Below are 13,387 nucleotides of genomic sequence, written 5' to 3' on the forward strand. Positions count from 1 at the left end.
GGTGTAAATTGATGTGGGGAAAAAGTAATTTAAAGCAGTTTAACATAAAGCTGAAACATAAAATGTGCAAAAATATTAATACTTTTCCAAAGCACTGTATAAGAGCATTTGGTGATGCTAATGCATTCAAAGTTGTTTCACCAGCTGGCATTAAAGGGAAACTCCACCCACAAATGAAAATTCTCTTACCATTTACTAACCCTCAGGCTATCCCAGCTGTATATGTGTAGAAAGTATACAAATGTATACAAAGAGTTTTAGAAAAATAATCAATCGGGGTTGTATGGATTACTGTCATGTTCATTTTGTGTGGTTTTTGAAGTATCAACTTTGGAGGTCTTATACACTTCCATTATGAAGTGAAGCTGATTATTTGTCTAAAAATCTTTGTGATTATTTGTAGAAAGTCATAAATATTTGGGATAGCATGAGGGTGAGTAAATGATGAAAGAATTTGCATTTTTGAGTGAAGTATCCACTTATTCACCAGGTTTAAAACAGCCATTGAAGACTGAAGTGTACTGCTGTCTTTGCACTCAAAAAGCCTGAAAACTACTCTAAATAGATGTTTGTAACTCACAAACCTTTTAAATAAATCATAAGACATGATTAACGAGCTGTTTGCAAATAATGTTCCACAAACAAGCACGTTTTTGCATCAAACACTTTTTATATATAAGAAACTAAGTTCTGTCTAAAGATGAAAAATACAACAACACTTCCTTTATATATCAGCATTTTTCCTACAGCTTCTGTGATTAAATTCTACCAAACAAAAAACGCAAATGACTTGAAATTTGTTAAATGTCATTTCTGTAATTTCAACAATAAAAAACGAAAAATGAAACAATGTATTGAACATTTTCTCTTGTGCTTCTGACAGCTGGATGGCGAATCAGCTTTTAATTCAGCCCGACAGATATGCTTTCACGCATGGCTTGAATAGACCATTCATCAGTGAGTTGTTTCTCTTTTTGTTTTGTGTTCAATCTGACAGAGCCTTAACTCTGAAATTATCGACAAAACAAAGTTTGTATGGAGCCTATATGCTGTAAGCAACTGTTTGAATACCATGAAAAATAAAGGTGGACTCTAAAGGTGGACTTTGATAAGTAAGGCGGTAGATGTTACCTATAATTCCACTGTCCTTGCTCTCCAATGTGGAGCTGGGTGTGGTGATGATGGTGGAGGTGGCAGTGGAGCAGGTGCTGGAGCAGATGACAGGAGCCCTGCTGCTGGAGGTGGTCTCGGGTAAAGTGGAACAGGGGCTCTCAGCGCTGGGAGACGCCGTACTGCTGGTCAGAGTGGAGCAGGGACTCACGCCTTGACTGGACACTATACACTACAGAGAGAGAGAGAGAGAAGAATGAAGCAAAAGAAGCAAACAGAAGAAATAAATAAATAAACATTCCATGAAGGAAAAAAAGAAGAGACGGGAGGAAAAGCAAAAAGGGAGCGAGGAGATAAAGTGATAGATGGAAACTGTTAAACTCAGCTCTTATGTCCATACAAGGGCAAGGCCAAAAATACTCCAAGCCCTCCAGTCTGCTTTTGTTCCAATATAAGCAACCAATAAGATGCTTTTAGAACCAGATTCAGCCCTGCAATGGCGACAGTAACCAACACACAGACAAACATACATCCGCATTTTACCAGTGTTTACACTGACAATACTTTAGTTACGGATAAAGAGTGAATCAGCAAATCTGGTAAAACAAGCTAACAAGCAAAGATAAAGAGAAAAAAAAAGAAAGAAAACAAGCTCTGTTGGATTAAAGGTTTTGAGATCTAAATGTTTCTTAATCCTGGTCTTACGGTAAAAAAATTAATCTGTGATGACAACTTTCCACAATTGAATCAAGTCAAGATGGAAAAAATTAAATCAATTTCTAGATGTTCTTCCCATTACAGTACGGAAATCAAATTGTTGCGAAGAGTTTTATGTTGACTTGGTGGTTCAGTGGTTCTCAACCTTTTTTGACTCAAAGGCCCCCCATTCTCTAACATTTAAAGCTAATTCAAGCCAAGATATTTTTAGCATTTCTGCTGTAATTATGACAAAGCTGCTATTTATATATCAAATTAATTAACCATGGTTAAAGGGATAGTGAAAAAATGAAAAATCTGTCATTACTCACCCCCATGTCGTTCCAAACCCGTAATACCTTTGTTCATTTACAGAACACAAATTAAGATATTTTTTATGGAATCCAAGAGCATTCTAACCCTGCATAGACAGCAATACACCTGACATGCTCAAGGCTCAGAAATGAAGTAAGAACATTGTTAAAATAGTCCACATGACATCAGTAGTTCAGCTGTAATTTTATGAAGCTATGAGAACACTGTTTGTGCAGAAACAAAACAAAATATAGCTGCAAGCAGTGATTACCAGGGTTCAATCGATTTAAGGCATTTTAAAACATATGAAAAAAGACATTAAATATTATTTAGCAAGCCTGTAAGCAACTAAAGCAATGTTTTCCAAAAGCATTTTTGGCAAACACAGGTGTTTTTTTAACGTTTATGACTGTTATAGCAGCAGCTGTGATCCAATCTCCCTAAAACTTTGCATGCTCGTTTAGAAACAGCTGAGTTGAGTTTTCGTTTAGGCTTCATAGGCTTTTGGGTATATTTGGACAGGCCCCTTTTCCAAAAGACCCCGTTATAGCTTCCCAAAGGGTAAATTTAAACTTTTTTTTTTTATAATTATTTACCTAGAGAGTTCAGAGAAATGTACTGCAGTGTTTTTTTTTTCTTTTTCAGATTGAGTAAAAAACCTAGGGCTAGTTTGCAAAAGTAGGTTTTTCACATCTTTTCAAGGATTTAATGAACAATTTGACTAACAGCACTAACAAAGTGGCCAAGCTCCACAGCTTTCTCATGTGACCTTAGACTCAGCTCTTACATACACGTTGTGAGTTTGGCAAAGATATCCCATTCTGTTCAAAAGTTACAGCCCTTTTAGTATAGGCAGGCCTGCCCCTTTCAAACGTTTTGGCATCCCTTTGCAACTGAGATTCAAAAGTTTTTTTTTTGGATAATTATTGATATTCACTGTCCAGAGAATCTTACTGCACTGGTTTGGGTCCAATTGGGTGAAAAACCTAGGACTAGTTTGCAAAAGTAGTGTTTTCAAAAACTCCCAATGACATATAACACTTGAGCCGGCGACGAACGGTTTAGGAGTTATGAGCGATTTCGTACTTTTGATCGCTGTAGCACCCCCATCAGGCCGATTGAGGCGAGCCTTGGTCAAATTGTAGATGGTAAGAGTACTACCATCCCTCCAAGTTTCAAGTCTCTATGACTTATGGTTATGGATCCTTTGCTATTCTAATAATTACAATACGTTTTGAGTGCTACGTGCTTCAACCCCTAATGACTTTATACAACAATTTCTTCTCTTCCGTCTCAGTCTACGACACGTTCACAACTCTGATTGATGTCCTTAATTCCTTTCTGGGCCTTGAATGTGATAATTGCGTTGCCATCTATGCAGGGTCAGAAAGCTCTCAGACTTCATCAAAAATATCTTAATTTGTGTTCCAAAGATGAACAAAGGTCTTGCAGGTTTGGAATGACATGATGGTGAGTAATCAATGACAGAATTTTTATTTTTGGGTGATCTATCCCTTTACCTTGTGAGTTCATAAGTTTCAAGTACTGTATTCTCTTTAATAAAACATTAGTCATTACATATTTATGTTTTGTTTTTGTTTTAGTATTTTAATTCAGGTCAGAGTTTAATTATTTTTTATATCAGCAGTAATCTATTAACTTGAAACTGGAGTCATCTTGTGACTCTTGAAAGTTTGCTGGGTTGAGAACCAATGTTTTAAATGAACACTCCACTTTTTTGGAAATAGGCTCATTCTCCAACTCCCCCCCGAGTTAATAAGTTGATTTTTACCGTTTTGAAATCCATTCAGCCGTTCTCCTGTTCTGGCGATATCACTTTTAGCATAGCTTAGCATAGATCATTGAATTCTATTAGACCAATAGCATCGCGTTCAAAAATGACCAACGAGTTTCCATATTTGTTGTATTTAAAACTTGACTCTTCTGTAGTTATATCGTGTACTAAGACCGGTGGAAATGCAAAGCTGCGAGTTTCTAGGCTGATAAGATTAGGAACTACACTTCCATTCCGGCGTAATAGTCAAGGAAGTTTGCTGCCGTAATATGGCCGAAGCAGGCGGAGTATTATCAGAAATGAGTTCCCAGCTAGTTTAGCAACTGCACATATGCTGCGTGATATTACTGCTCCTGCTTCAGCCTTATTACGGCAGCAAACTTCCTTGACTATTACGCCGGAATGGGAGTGTAGTTCCTAATCTTATCAGCCTAGAAACTCGCAGCTTTGCATTTCCACCGGTCTTAGTACACGATATAACTACAGAAGAGTCAAGTTTTAAATAGGACAAATATCGAAACTCGTTGGTCATTTTTTAACGTGATGCTATTGGTCTAATAGGATTCAATGATCTATGCTAAGCTATGCTAAAAGTGATATCGCCAGAACAGGAGAACGGCTGAATGGATTTCAAAACGGTAAAACTCAACTTATTAACTCGGGGGGAGTTGGAGAATGAGCCTATTTCCAAAAAAAGTGGAGTGTTCCTTTAAAAAGTACCAGAAGAGCTGAATGCAGATTAGCCCAAAGAACTAAAACAACAAATGTTGGTGGTGAGAAATTATGGGTAATCTACCTGCTGCATATCTGAAAGAAGTGCTTACAGAGCATAAACCAACAGACTGAAGATTTCTGCTTGACTCTATTTTAATACCATACAGAGTACATCAAATCCTAGATACTACTCTGTCCTCTCCTCTTACCTCTCTCTGCACTCTATATAGGTCAGGGAGAGTGATGGTGTGCGTGTGTGTGTGTGTGTGTGTGTGTGTGTGTGTGTGTGTGTGTGTGTGTGTGTGTGTGTGTATAAGGGGAATCAGTGTACCGGAGCCCTGGTCCCCAGAGAACTGTTGCCTGCCAGCCGCTCACCAATGAAAGATCCTCATCTCTCCACACACACAAACACACATCAAGGCTGAGCTCAAGCTTTCAGGTAGAGCTTCATGCACCTGTTCAATAATTTCCTCAGTGCTGCAATAGCGTGCGTAAGAGGGACACTGTTGCTCCACCCGCACCATTCGTTTTCCCGCGGAGAAACTGCATTACTCACCGGCAGCAACATCTCCAGGGTGCTTCTCCACATCAAGACCATTTCTACCCTTATAAAGCAGCAGCGCACGTACGAGGCAGCAAATAGGCAGAAACCACAGCATTCATACTTAATGCGTTGCGTTTGAAAAGCCAGAAGGGAAAATCAGAAACCGGCCAATCAGAAAGCAGCTTCTCATTTGTGATAATACATGACTGATGAAGCATGTTTGCGGGTGAATTCAGCAACTAGTTGCTTTGTGTGGAGCAATCCATATAAAACTCCACATAAGCCTCTTAAGAGCGACTTAGATCCCAGATAAACGCCTCAAAACTGCTGTATGATCTATGATGATGTGGACACACCAACACAAATATCTTTAAACATTAGAAATAAATAGAAAAAGACACTAAATGAAGATAAACGCCAGAGTTTAGTCATCAGGAACTAGTATATGCGACCCCGGACCACAAAACCAGTCACGGTTATACCCAAAAATACATTGTGTGGGTCAAAATTATTTTCTTTTATGCCAAAAATCATTAGGATATTAAGTAATGATCATGTTCCATGAAGATATTTTGTAAATTTCCTAGCGTAAATATCAAAACTTAACTTTTGATTAGTAATCCGCATTGCAAAGAACTTCATTTGGACAACTTTAAAAGCGATTTTCTCAATATTTAGATTTTTTTTGCACCGTCAGATTCCAGATTTTCAAATAGTTGTATCTCAACCAAATATTGTCCTATCCTAACAAACCATACATCAATGAAAATTATTTATTCAGCTTCCAGTTGTTATAATTTCTAAAAAAAACTGACCCTTATGGTTTTGTGGTCCAGGGCCACATATTATAGCTGGCAAAATAAAGCACAAATCTAAGCACATAAGTGAATAAATATATAAATTAATAAAATTCAAATAAATAAATGTGAACTTCTGTGAAAATGTGAAAACTACAGATTGTACTTTCACATATTTAGTTAGTGTAGTTCATGCATTATGGGTGTTGAAGTACGAATGCTAAAGCGAATGCCACAGCCCTCTTTCTCTAGTCATGTAGCACCAATTTAACTTTTAATAAAAGCCAATCTTGCCAACAGTGAAGAGTACAAAAAAAACTTTTTTTTTTTTTTAAATGGACTCTAAAACAAAGCTCTTCCAGTACTGTCTCTAGAGTAAAAGTGTGATTCAGAGGGCATAACAGCTCCAGCTGTGTAATCGATCTCTCTGATAAATGACCTCTGGTATCCAAGGCTGATTGGGTGTAACTCAGCTGAAAAGAACATTCAGAAGCCGTTTCCTTTTTCTAAAGATGTTATCGTCCTAATCTTGCAATCTTGGGTGACATGATGCAGCAGGCAGGTTGTTTGTGTATCAGATTGCATGTCTGTCAGAGTTTAGGTGTTTAGACCTGTAGGGTTTGTGTTTACCTGTTTCTCCTCCATGTTTGTTTGTGATGAGGTGGGGATGGCGTCTCCCAGCAGGAAGCCCAACCGTGTCATGAGCTCCTGGACAGCCGGGGAGGAGCCAGACTCAGCCGGCGAGAGCAGCTCTGCACACACACATATGTAAAGGTTAGGGGAGGATGCACACAAAAAGTCCACACCCAAAAGCAACATGTCTACAGGTACCCAAACACACAAAGCAATACATCTCACCACATTAACATTCAAACCCTACATTCAGTCTAATCACATATTCAATGCTATTCCTCCAGGACGTATGGCGAATCTGTCCCAACTCACCAAGATCCAAAGGTCTGGTGTGGCACTTCCTGTGCTCTCCTCTCCTCTCGCTGCCTTTCACAGTCTCCTCTGCTCTCTCGCAATCTCCGTCCCTCCCTCTCACATCTCTCTCTCTCTTTCGGTCTCAATCCCTCCCTCTCTCTCTCTCTCTCTCCCTCTATCTCCCTCCTCTCTGTTGCCCTGTATCTCTCGCTCTGTAGTACAACACACGGTCTTTACAGTGCTCTGCACAGCTTCAGAAAGCCTAGGTTTGAGATGCAGTTATTATGACAACCAAGTTTCCATCCATTCAGATGCTGTGTGTGTGTGAGACAGAGAGGACAGGGTGTGAATGTGAATGAGCAGAGATCGTGCTCGCTGCAATCACTGGGCTAGTACAACTGACTAGACACACACACACACACACACACACACACACACACACACACACACTCACTCACTCATTCTCCCCTTCTCACGTGCACCGACAGCATCCTGCAATTCTGCATTGCCAGAGTTAAAAAAGAAATCATTTTACAGTGATTTAATGATAGATGCATCATTTTACGGATTTAATTCAGTGATGCTCATTGAATATTGGTTCGGTTTGGAAAAAAAGACCAATTGGCTAAACATTAAAGACATGATGAAATCAGAATTACTTGTTTAATAAAACTCCCTGGTTTTGCAGCACATAATTCATCACTGCATGGTTTTCTAATGAATAGAAAAAAGATGTTTTACAAATGTAACCAGGGCCATGTACGAAAATATTAACCAATCATATTATAGATTAACCGATTTCCAGCAGAATATCGTTTCGTTCAGAAATACTTGACATTATGGGCATTAAATACAATGCCAATGTACTTGCATTTTTTCTTTAAAACAAACTCCAAATAATCATACATACATTTATATACACACACTGCCATTCAAATTTTTTTTGTTAAAGAATTTTCTTATGCTCATCAAGGCTGCATTGACTTGATCAAAAATACAGAAATAAACCTAATATTGTTTAATATTAGTTTAAAATAATGTTTTTCTATTTTAATATATTTTAAAGTATAATTTATTTCTGCGATGCAAAGTAGAATTTTTATCAGCCATTACTCTTGTCTTCAGTGTGACATGTCCCTTTAGAAATCATTATAATATGCTGATTTATTACTTTTATTATCAATGCTGGAAACACTTGTGCTGCTTAATATTTTTTTGAAACCTGTGATTTTTTTTTTTTTAGGATGAATAAAAAGCTAAAAAGAACAGTTTTTATTCAAAATAGAAATCTTTTCTAACAATATAAATCATTGCTATGACTTTTTTAATTTAACACATCTTTGGTAAATAAAAGTACTAATTTCTTTAAAAAGAAGAAAGAATACAAATGTACTGACCACAAACGTTTAAAGGGTACTTTATATTGCTACAAAGGATTTTCATTTTAAATAAATAAATTTAAATTTAAATAAATTTAACTTTTTATTTATTATAGAATCCTGAAAATTATATATTGTACAATGAATTAATATTTTGCATTATTTTTTATTTTTTATTTTTTTTTGATCAAATAAATGCAGCCTTGATGAGCATTTACTTCTTTATATATAAAACAAAAACAAAAAAACATTAAAAATCTAACTGATCCTAAACTTTTAAATGGCAGTCTATATATAATTATTCTAGAAATCACTCTAATATGCTGATTTGGTGCTCAAGAAAGATTTCTTATTATTATCAATATTGAAAACAGTTGTTCTGCTTAATATTTGTATGGAAACCATTTCACATTTTTTGATGAATACAAAGTTCCAAAGAACAGAATTTCATGTCAAGTTTCATGTGTATTATTATTGGTAGCACATTACTTTACAGTTTCTAGAGGGTTACATACAAGTGCAAAGAGAACCCACTTTTACAGTAGGTCTCGTTCACATGCCGTTTTTAGGTCTTCATTTCAATGCCAGTCTTTGTAACTTTTCTTCAACCATTGTGTTGTCCACTAGGTGAAAATCTGATCGCTTAGAGTAATAGCACCACTCTCTTTCACATGCAACACCATTTGAGGTATTATTTATGTCTGTAGCATAATCTGTGTGCAATAAATTGCCCAAGTTTAATACTTAGAGGTAAGGGTTTGACAAGTCAATACAAGCCACAGTAGTGATGGTTGCATTTTTTGTTGTTGACATATTTTCTACTGAAACAAGAAGTTAATGTAGGACATTTCAAAGGGTTTAAAGATATTCCTGAAAGAATCGGGGTTGAATAAATAATGAGATTAATAAATAATTCACTGACTCACTAAATGCATTTAGTTTTAAAAAATAATTTAGTATTTAAATATTCAAAAGATTATTGATGCAAGTGTAAATAAATCTCAATGCAGGGTTAGTTTTTGAGCCACCTCTGCAATGCAAAAATGGATTCTGCTGATACTGATTTTGCAATAACGACAAAAAAATATTTCTGGAAATTTGATGATATTTTGCAGAGCGTGTTATTGTGCTGGTATTTTGGCAGGTTTAGGACTGCTGTGGCCAGCTGACTCCCAAACCTTTTGATATTCTTCATATTCTGTGCAGTGATTTGTTTACAGGAGTAACAGAAGTTAAAGAAGTTTAAGAAGTTAAATTGGTTTTTACCTTTTATGGCCATTTTTATATTTAGAAGGACAATTTTTTATAACCTACTTGCATGCATCATCTTTTGTGCCAAATTCTTACATTTAATCAATTAATTTAATTAGTAAGACACTATAGGGCTGTTACCACTCAAATGAAATCAGTATCAACAAAATTTGTGTTTGCAATGCAGAAGTGGCACTGAATCTGCATCTAAAGTGGCATTTAGACGTTTTAATGCATTTAACCTGCAGTTACAATTGCATAGATATTGTTTTGATGTTTAAAAAAAATCCTGATATTTACCGATTGTTCAATACTTATTTTGGGGAAAAAATAAGAATATCTTTTAATTATACTCCTAAAATTGCCAGTAGGCGGGCAAATCACTGCATGAGTGAGTCATTGAGTCATTCATTCAAACGATTCGTCAAACTGCTGATTGATTCAGTAATGAAACACCATTGTGTCTTGCTCAGAGTTGCTCATTGCTCGTTGTTTGGAACTATTTTCATTGACAAAATAGAGCAAAAACAGTAACTCACATATACCACATTTGCAATTGCACTGATATTCGAAGAAGAAAAACTGTACTCTTTATGTGATAATAACTATATCAGATGATATAAATATAAAAGACACATGGACCACAAAACCAGTCATAAGGGTCAATTTTTTGAATTGACATTTATGCATCATCTGAACTTGAATAAATTAGTTTTCCATTGATGTATGGTTTGTTAGCATAGGACAATATTTGGCTGGGATACAACTATTTGAAAATCTGGAATCTGAGAGTGCAAAAAAATCTAAATCCTAAGAAATTCGCCTTTAAAGTTGTCAAAATTAAAGTTCTTAGCAATCATATTACCAATTAAAAAATTAAGTTTAGATATATTTATGGTAGGAAATATACAAAAAATCTTCATGGAACATGATCTTTACATAACATCCTAATAATTTTTGGCATAAAAGAAAAATATACCCATGTTACTTAAGACTGTTTTTTTTGGTCCAGGATCACATATAAAAGCCGCCTTATTTTAAATATTGGAGGAATTCTAAATGTATTTTAATAGACTAAATCACGCAGTCAAAGCTTGAACTGTAAATGTGCTCCTGCCAACCTCAATCTCAGTGTATACGTGCACTCTCTTAGTGTGTTTTGTTTGACACCATGCTTGACTGTAGGCAAGACACAATTTTATTGGTACTCCTCACCAGGGCATCGCCACACATGCTGGACACCATCTGAGCCAAACAAGTTTATCTTATAGTCTTATCAGACCTTAGGACATGGTTCCAGTAATTCATGCTCATGGACTGGTTGTCTTCAGCAAACTGTTTGCGGGCTTTCTTGTGAGCCAGCTTCAGATGAGGCTTCCTTCTGGGATGACGTCCATGCAAACTGACTTGCTGCAGTGTGCAGCGTATGGTCTGAGCACTGACAAGCTGACCTTCTACTTCTGCAACCTTTAAAGCAATGCTGGCAGCACTCATGCATCTGTTTTTTGAAGCCAGGTTCGTACCTGATGCACAGAATTAGTGCTGAACCTCGTTGATTGACCCTTGCAAGCCCTGTTCCAAATGGAACCCATCTTGGGAAACCTCTGTATGACCCTGACCACTGTAGTGTAACTCAGTTTCAGGGTGTTACTGAACCTCTAGTAGCTTTGGCCATCTTTGTGGAGAGCAACAATTCTAATTCTCAAATCCTCAGAAAGTTCTTTGCCATGAGATGCCATGTTGAACATCCAGTGGTCAGTATGAGAGAATTGTACTTAAAGCATATAATACAAGATACTGTAGATGATGATATATATTGCACACCCCTAATCACACTCTTAATTCAACATACAGTATATATATATATATATATATATATATATATATATATATATATATATATGTATATGTATATGTATGTATATGTATGTATATGTATATATATATGTATATATATATATATATATATATATATATACATACATACTCAAACTAACACACATAAACTAAATGGCACAAAACTCATGATGATCTCACATTTACCAAATAAATACCAAAACACAAAAGCACAATTGAACAAATATGTGGTCAGCCATATTTACACCATTTACGATATGTAAATGAGCAGGGCAGTCGTGTGTAGCATCCCTGAGGGGGTGACAGGGCAACAGGCCACAGTTCATTAGCATACTGCACTCTGTCAGCAACACTCTGTCCTGCTCCCTCCCATCCTCCCTCCCTCCCTTGTTAACATCTCCTGCCATCAATCCAGCTTTACACAAATCACTTCGCGATCGATTGACGCTGCTGGTCAGGTTGTGTTGTTTGCTTTCGACTAACAGCAGATTTCACAGACAAACCTCAGGCAGAATCCATATTTAATCCACCGTTCATAAAACATTTATTAACATGTAATGAAATGCGCAATTTGCATGCTCGTCTTCTGGGTCTATATTCAAAGGCATATAAAAGCATGTCAATCCATAAAAAATATATTCTGTTTCTATATTTTTACAGAAGAGAGTGAAATGAAGCACGTTTACGGTGGTCCACAAGTCTGCAGCTTTTCTCAGCTGGTCTCCACTTGATCTATGTTTGCAAAAGGACACAGACCTCCCAAAGAGTTCACACATTTCTCTCCGCTTTTGCTTATGAAGACTATGTACAGCAAACCATTTCCGCTACACACGCGCACACACAGAGTTACACATGGCTTGTTTTTGCAGAGCACTCAAGCAGTAGTCTAGTGGTGCCTTCCCATTTTGGCAGGCCAGAAGTCTAGAAGTCTAGTAACACTTGTGCGTGTGCGTGCGTGCGTGCGTGCGCGTGTGTGTGTGTGTGAATCACTTAAGAACTGTTGCCAGATTCCCTCCCGAGTTTAAATCTAAACTCAAAATGTGTGATGCATGGCAAAGAACTGGAATAAACTTGTGTAATGAATTTGATGTCATAGAAAGACAAACAGCAACACCATTTATAGCATAAGATGTTCTTCATTAAAAAAAGCACTGTTTATAAGGCAATTCAGTGCCAATTACCATCAAATCAGAACATCCAAGTAGCATAAAGAATTATGTTTTCAGCACTGATTAAACTGAGATCATAATACTGAACTCTTTGGACGGTGTTTAAGGTCTATGCTTGCAACATGCACCATATATGTTGATTAATATCAGTATTCCTGTAGACAAATCATGCAAGACCATCATCCGCATCTGTTGATTGCATTTTGCAGATCTGTGGAAGGACCTTACACACAAAGAACATACATATATTGTATATATTGTAACAGTAATAACATTGACAATGATTATTTTATTTTATTTTTATTTTTATTTTATTATTTTATATATATATACACATATATTTTATTTTGTATTTTGTATTTTATTTTGTTTTGTTATGTTTTATTTTATGCCCTTCCGGCCATGCAAAGAATGAGATTTGTCATTGGATATAAGAGTGTATATAACACTGGTTAAAATATTTTGTCAAATTTTGCCTTTTTGGATGTAAAATATAATTTGTGTGATGTAAATTGTAATTTGCGAGAAAACAAACAATGATTATTTTATTTTATTTTGCCCTTCCAGCAATGCAAAGAATGAGCTTTGGCACTGGATATAAGAGTGTATATAACACTGGTAAAAATATGTTTAAATTTTTTTTTTTATGTAAAATATAATTTCTGTGATTCATGTAAATTGTAATTAGCAAAAAAAACAATCGGCCATTTTCAGTATTTTTTTTTTCCCCTTCCAGCCATGCATTGAATATGAGTGTATATAACACTGGTTAATTTTTTTTTTGCAGGATTCTTGTAAATCAAACAATGAGCCATTCTCAACATAATAGGCAT

General features: G+C 36.2%; 1 protein-coding gene across 3 annotated transcripts in view; it reads right to left on the bottom strand.

Annotated features, from left to right (window-relative positions):
• The window catches only part of tanc1a (tetratricopeptide repeat, ankyrin repeat and coiled-coil containing 1a), a 91,754-nt gene that overhangs the window by 47,347 nt on the left and 31,020 nt on the right, over positions 1 to 13,387 (bottom strand). For 2 of the 3 annotated variants that reach the window (XM_073851816.1, XM_073851815.1), the window contains exons 4-5: positions 6,602 to 6,723; positions 1,132 to 1,342 (exon numbers count right to left, since the gene is read on the bottom strand). In XM_073851816.1, coding sequence (XP_073707917.1) covers positions 1,132 to 1,342; positions 6,602 to 6,723 — 333 coding nt within the window. Of the gene's footprint in view, positions 1 to 1,131; positions 1,343 to 6,601; positions 6,724 to 6,916; positions 7,021 to 13,387 lie in introns of those variants that run through there. The other variant, XM_073851817.1, reaches the window with a different exon arrangement.

Source organism: Garra rufa, chromosome 12 (assembly GCF_049309525.1).
Source record: "Garra rufa chromosome 12, GarRuf1.0, whole genome shotgun sequence".
In the NCBI taxonomy this organism is placed as follows: domain Eukaryota; kingdom Metazoa; phylum Chordata; class Actinopteri; order Cypriniformes; family Cyprinidae; genus Garra; species Garra rufa.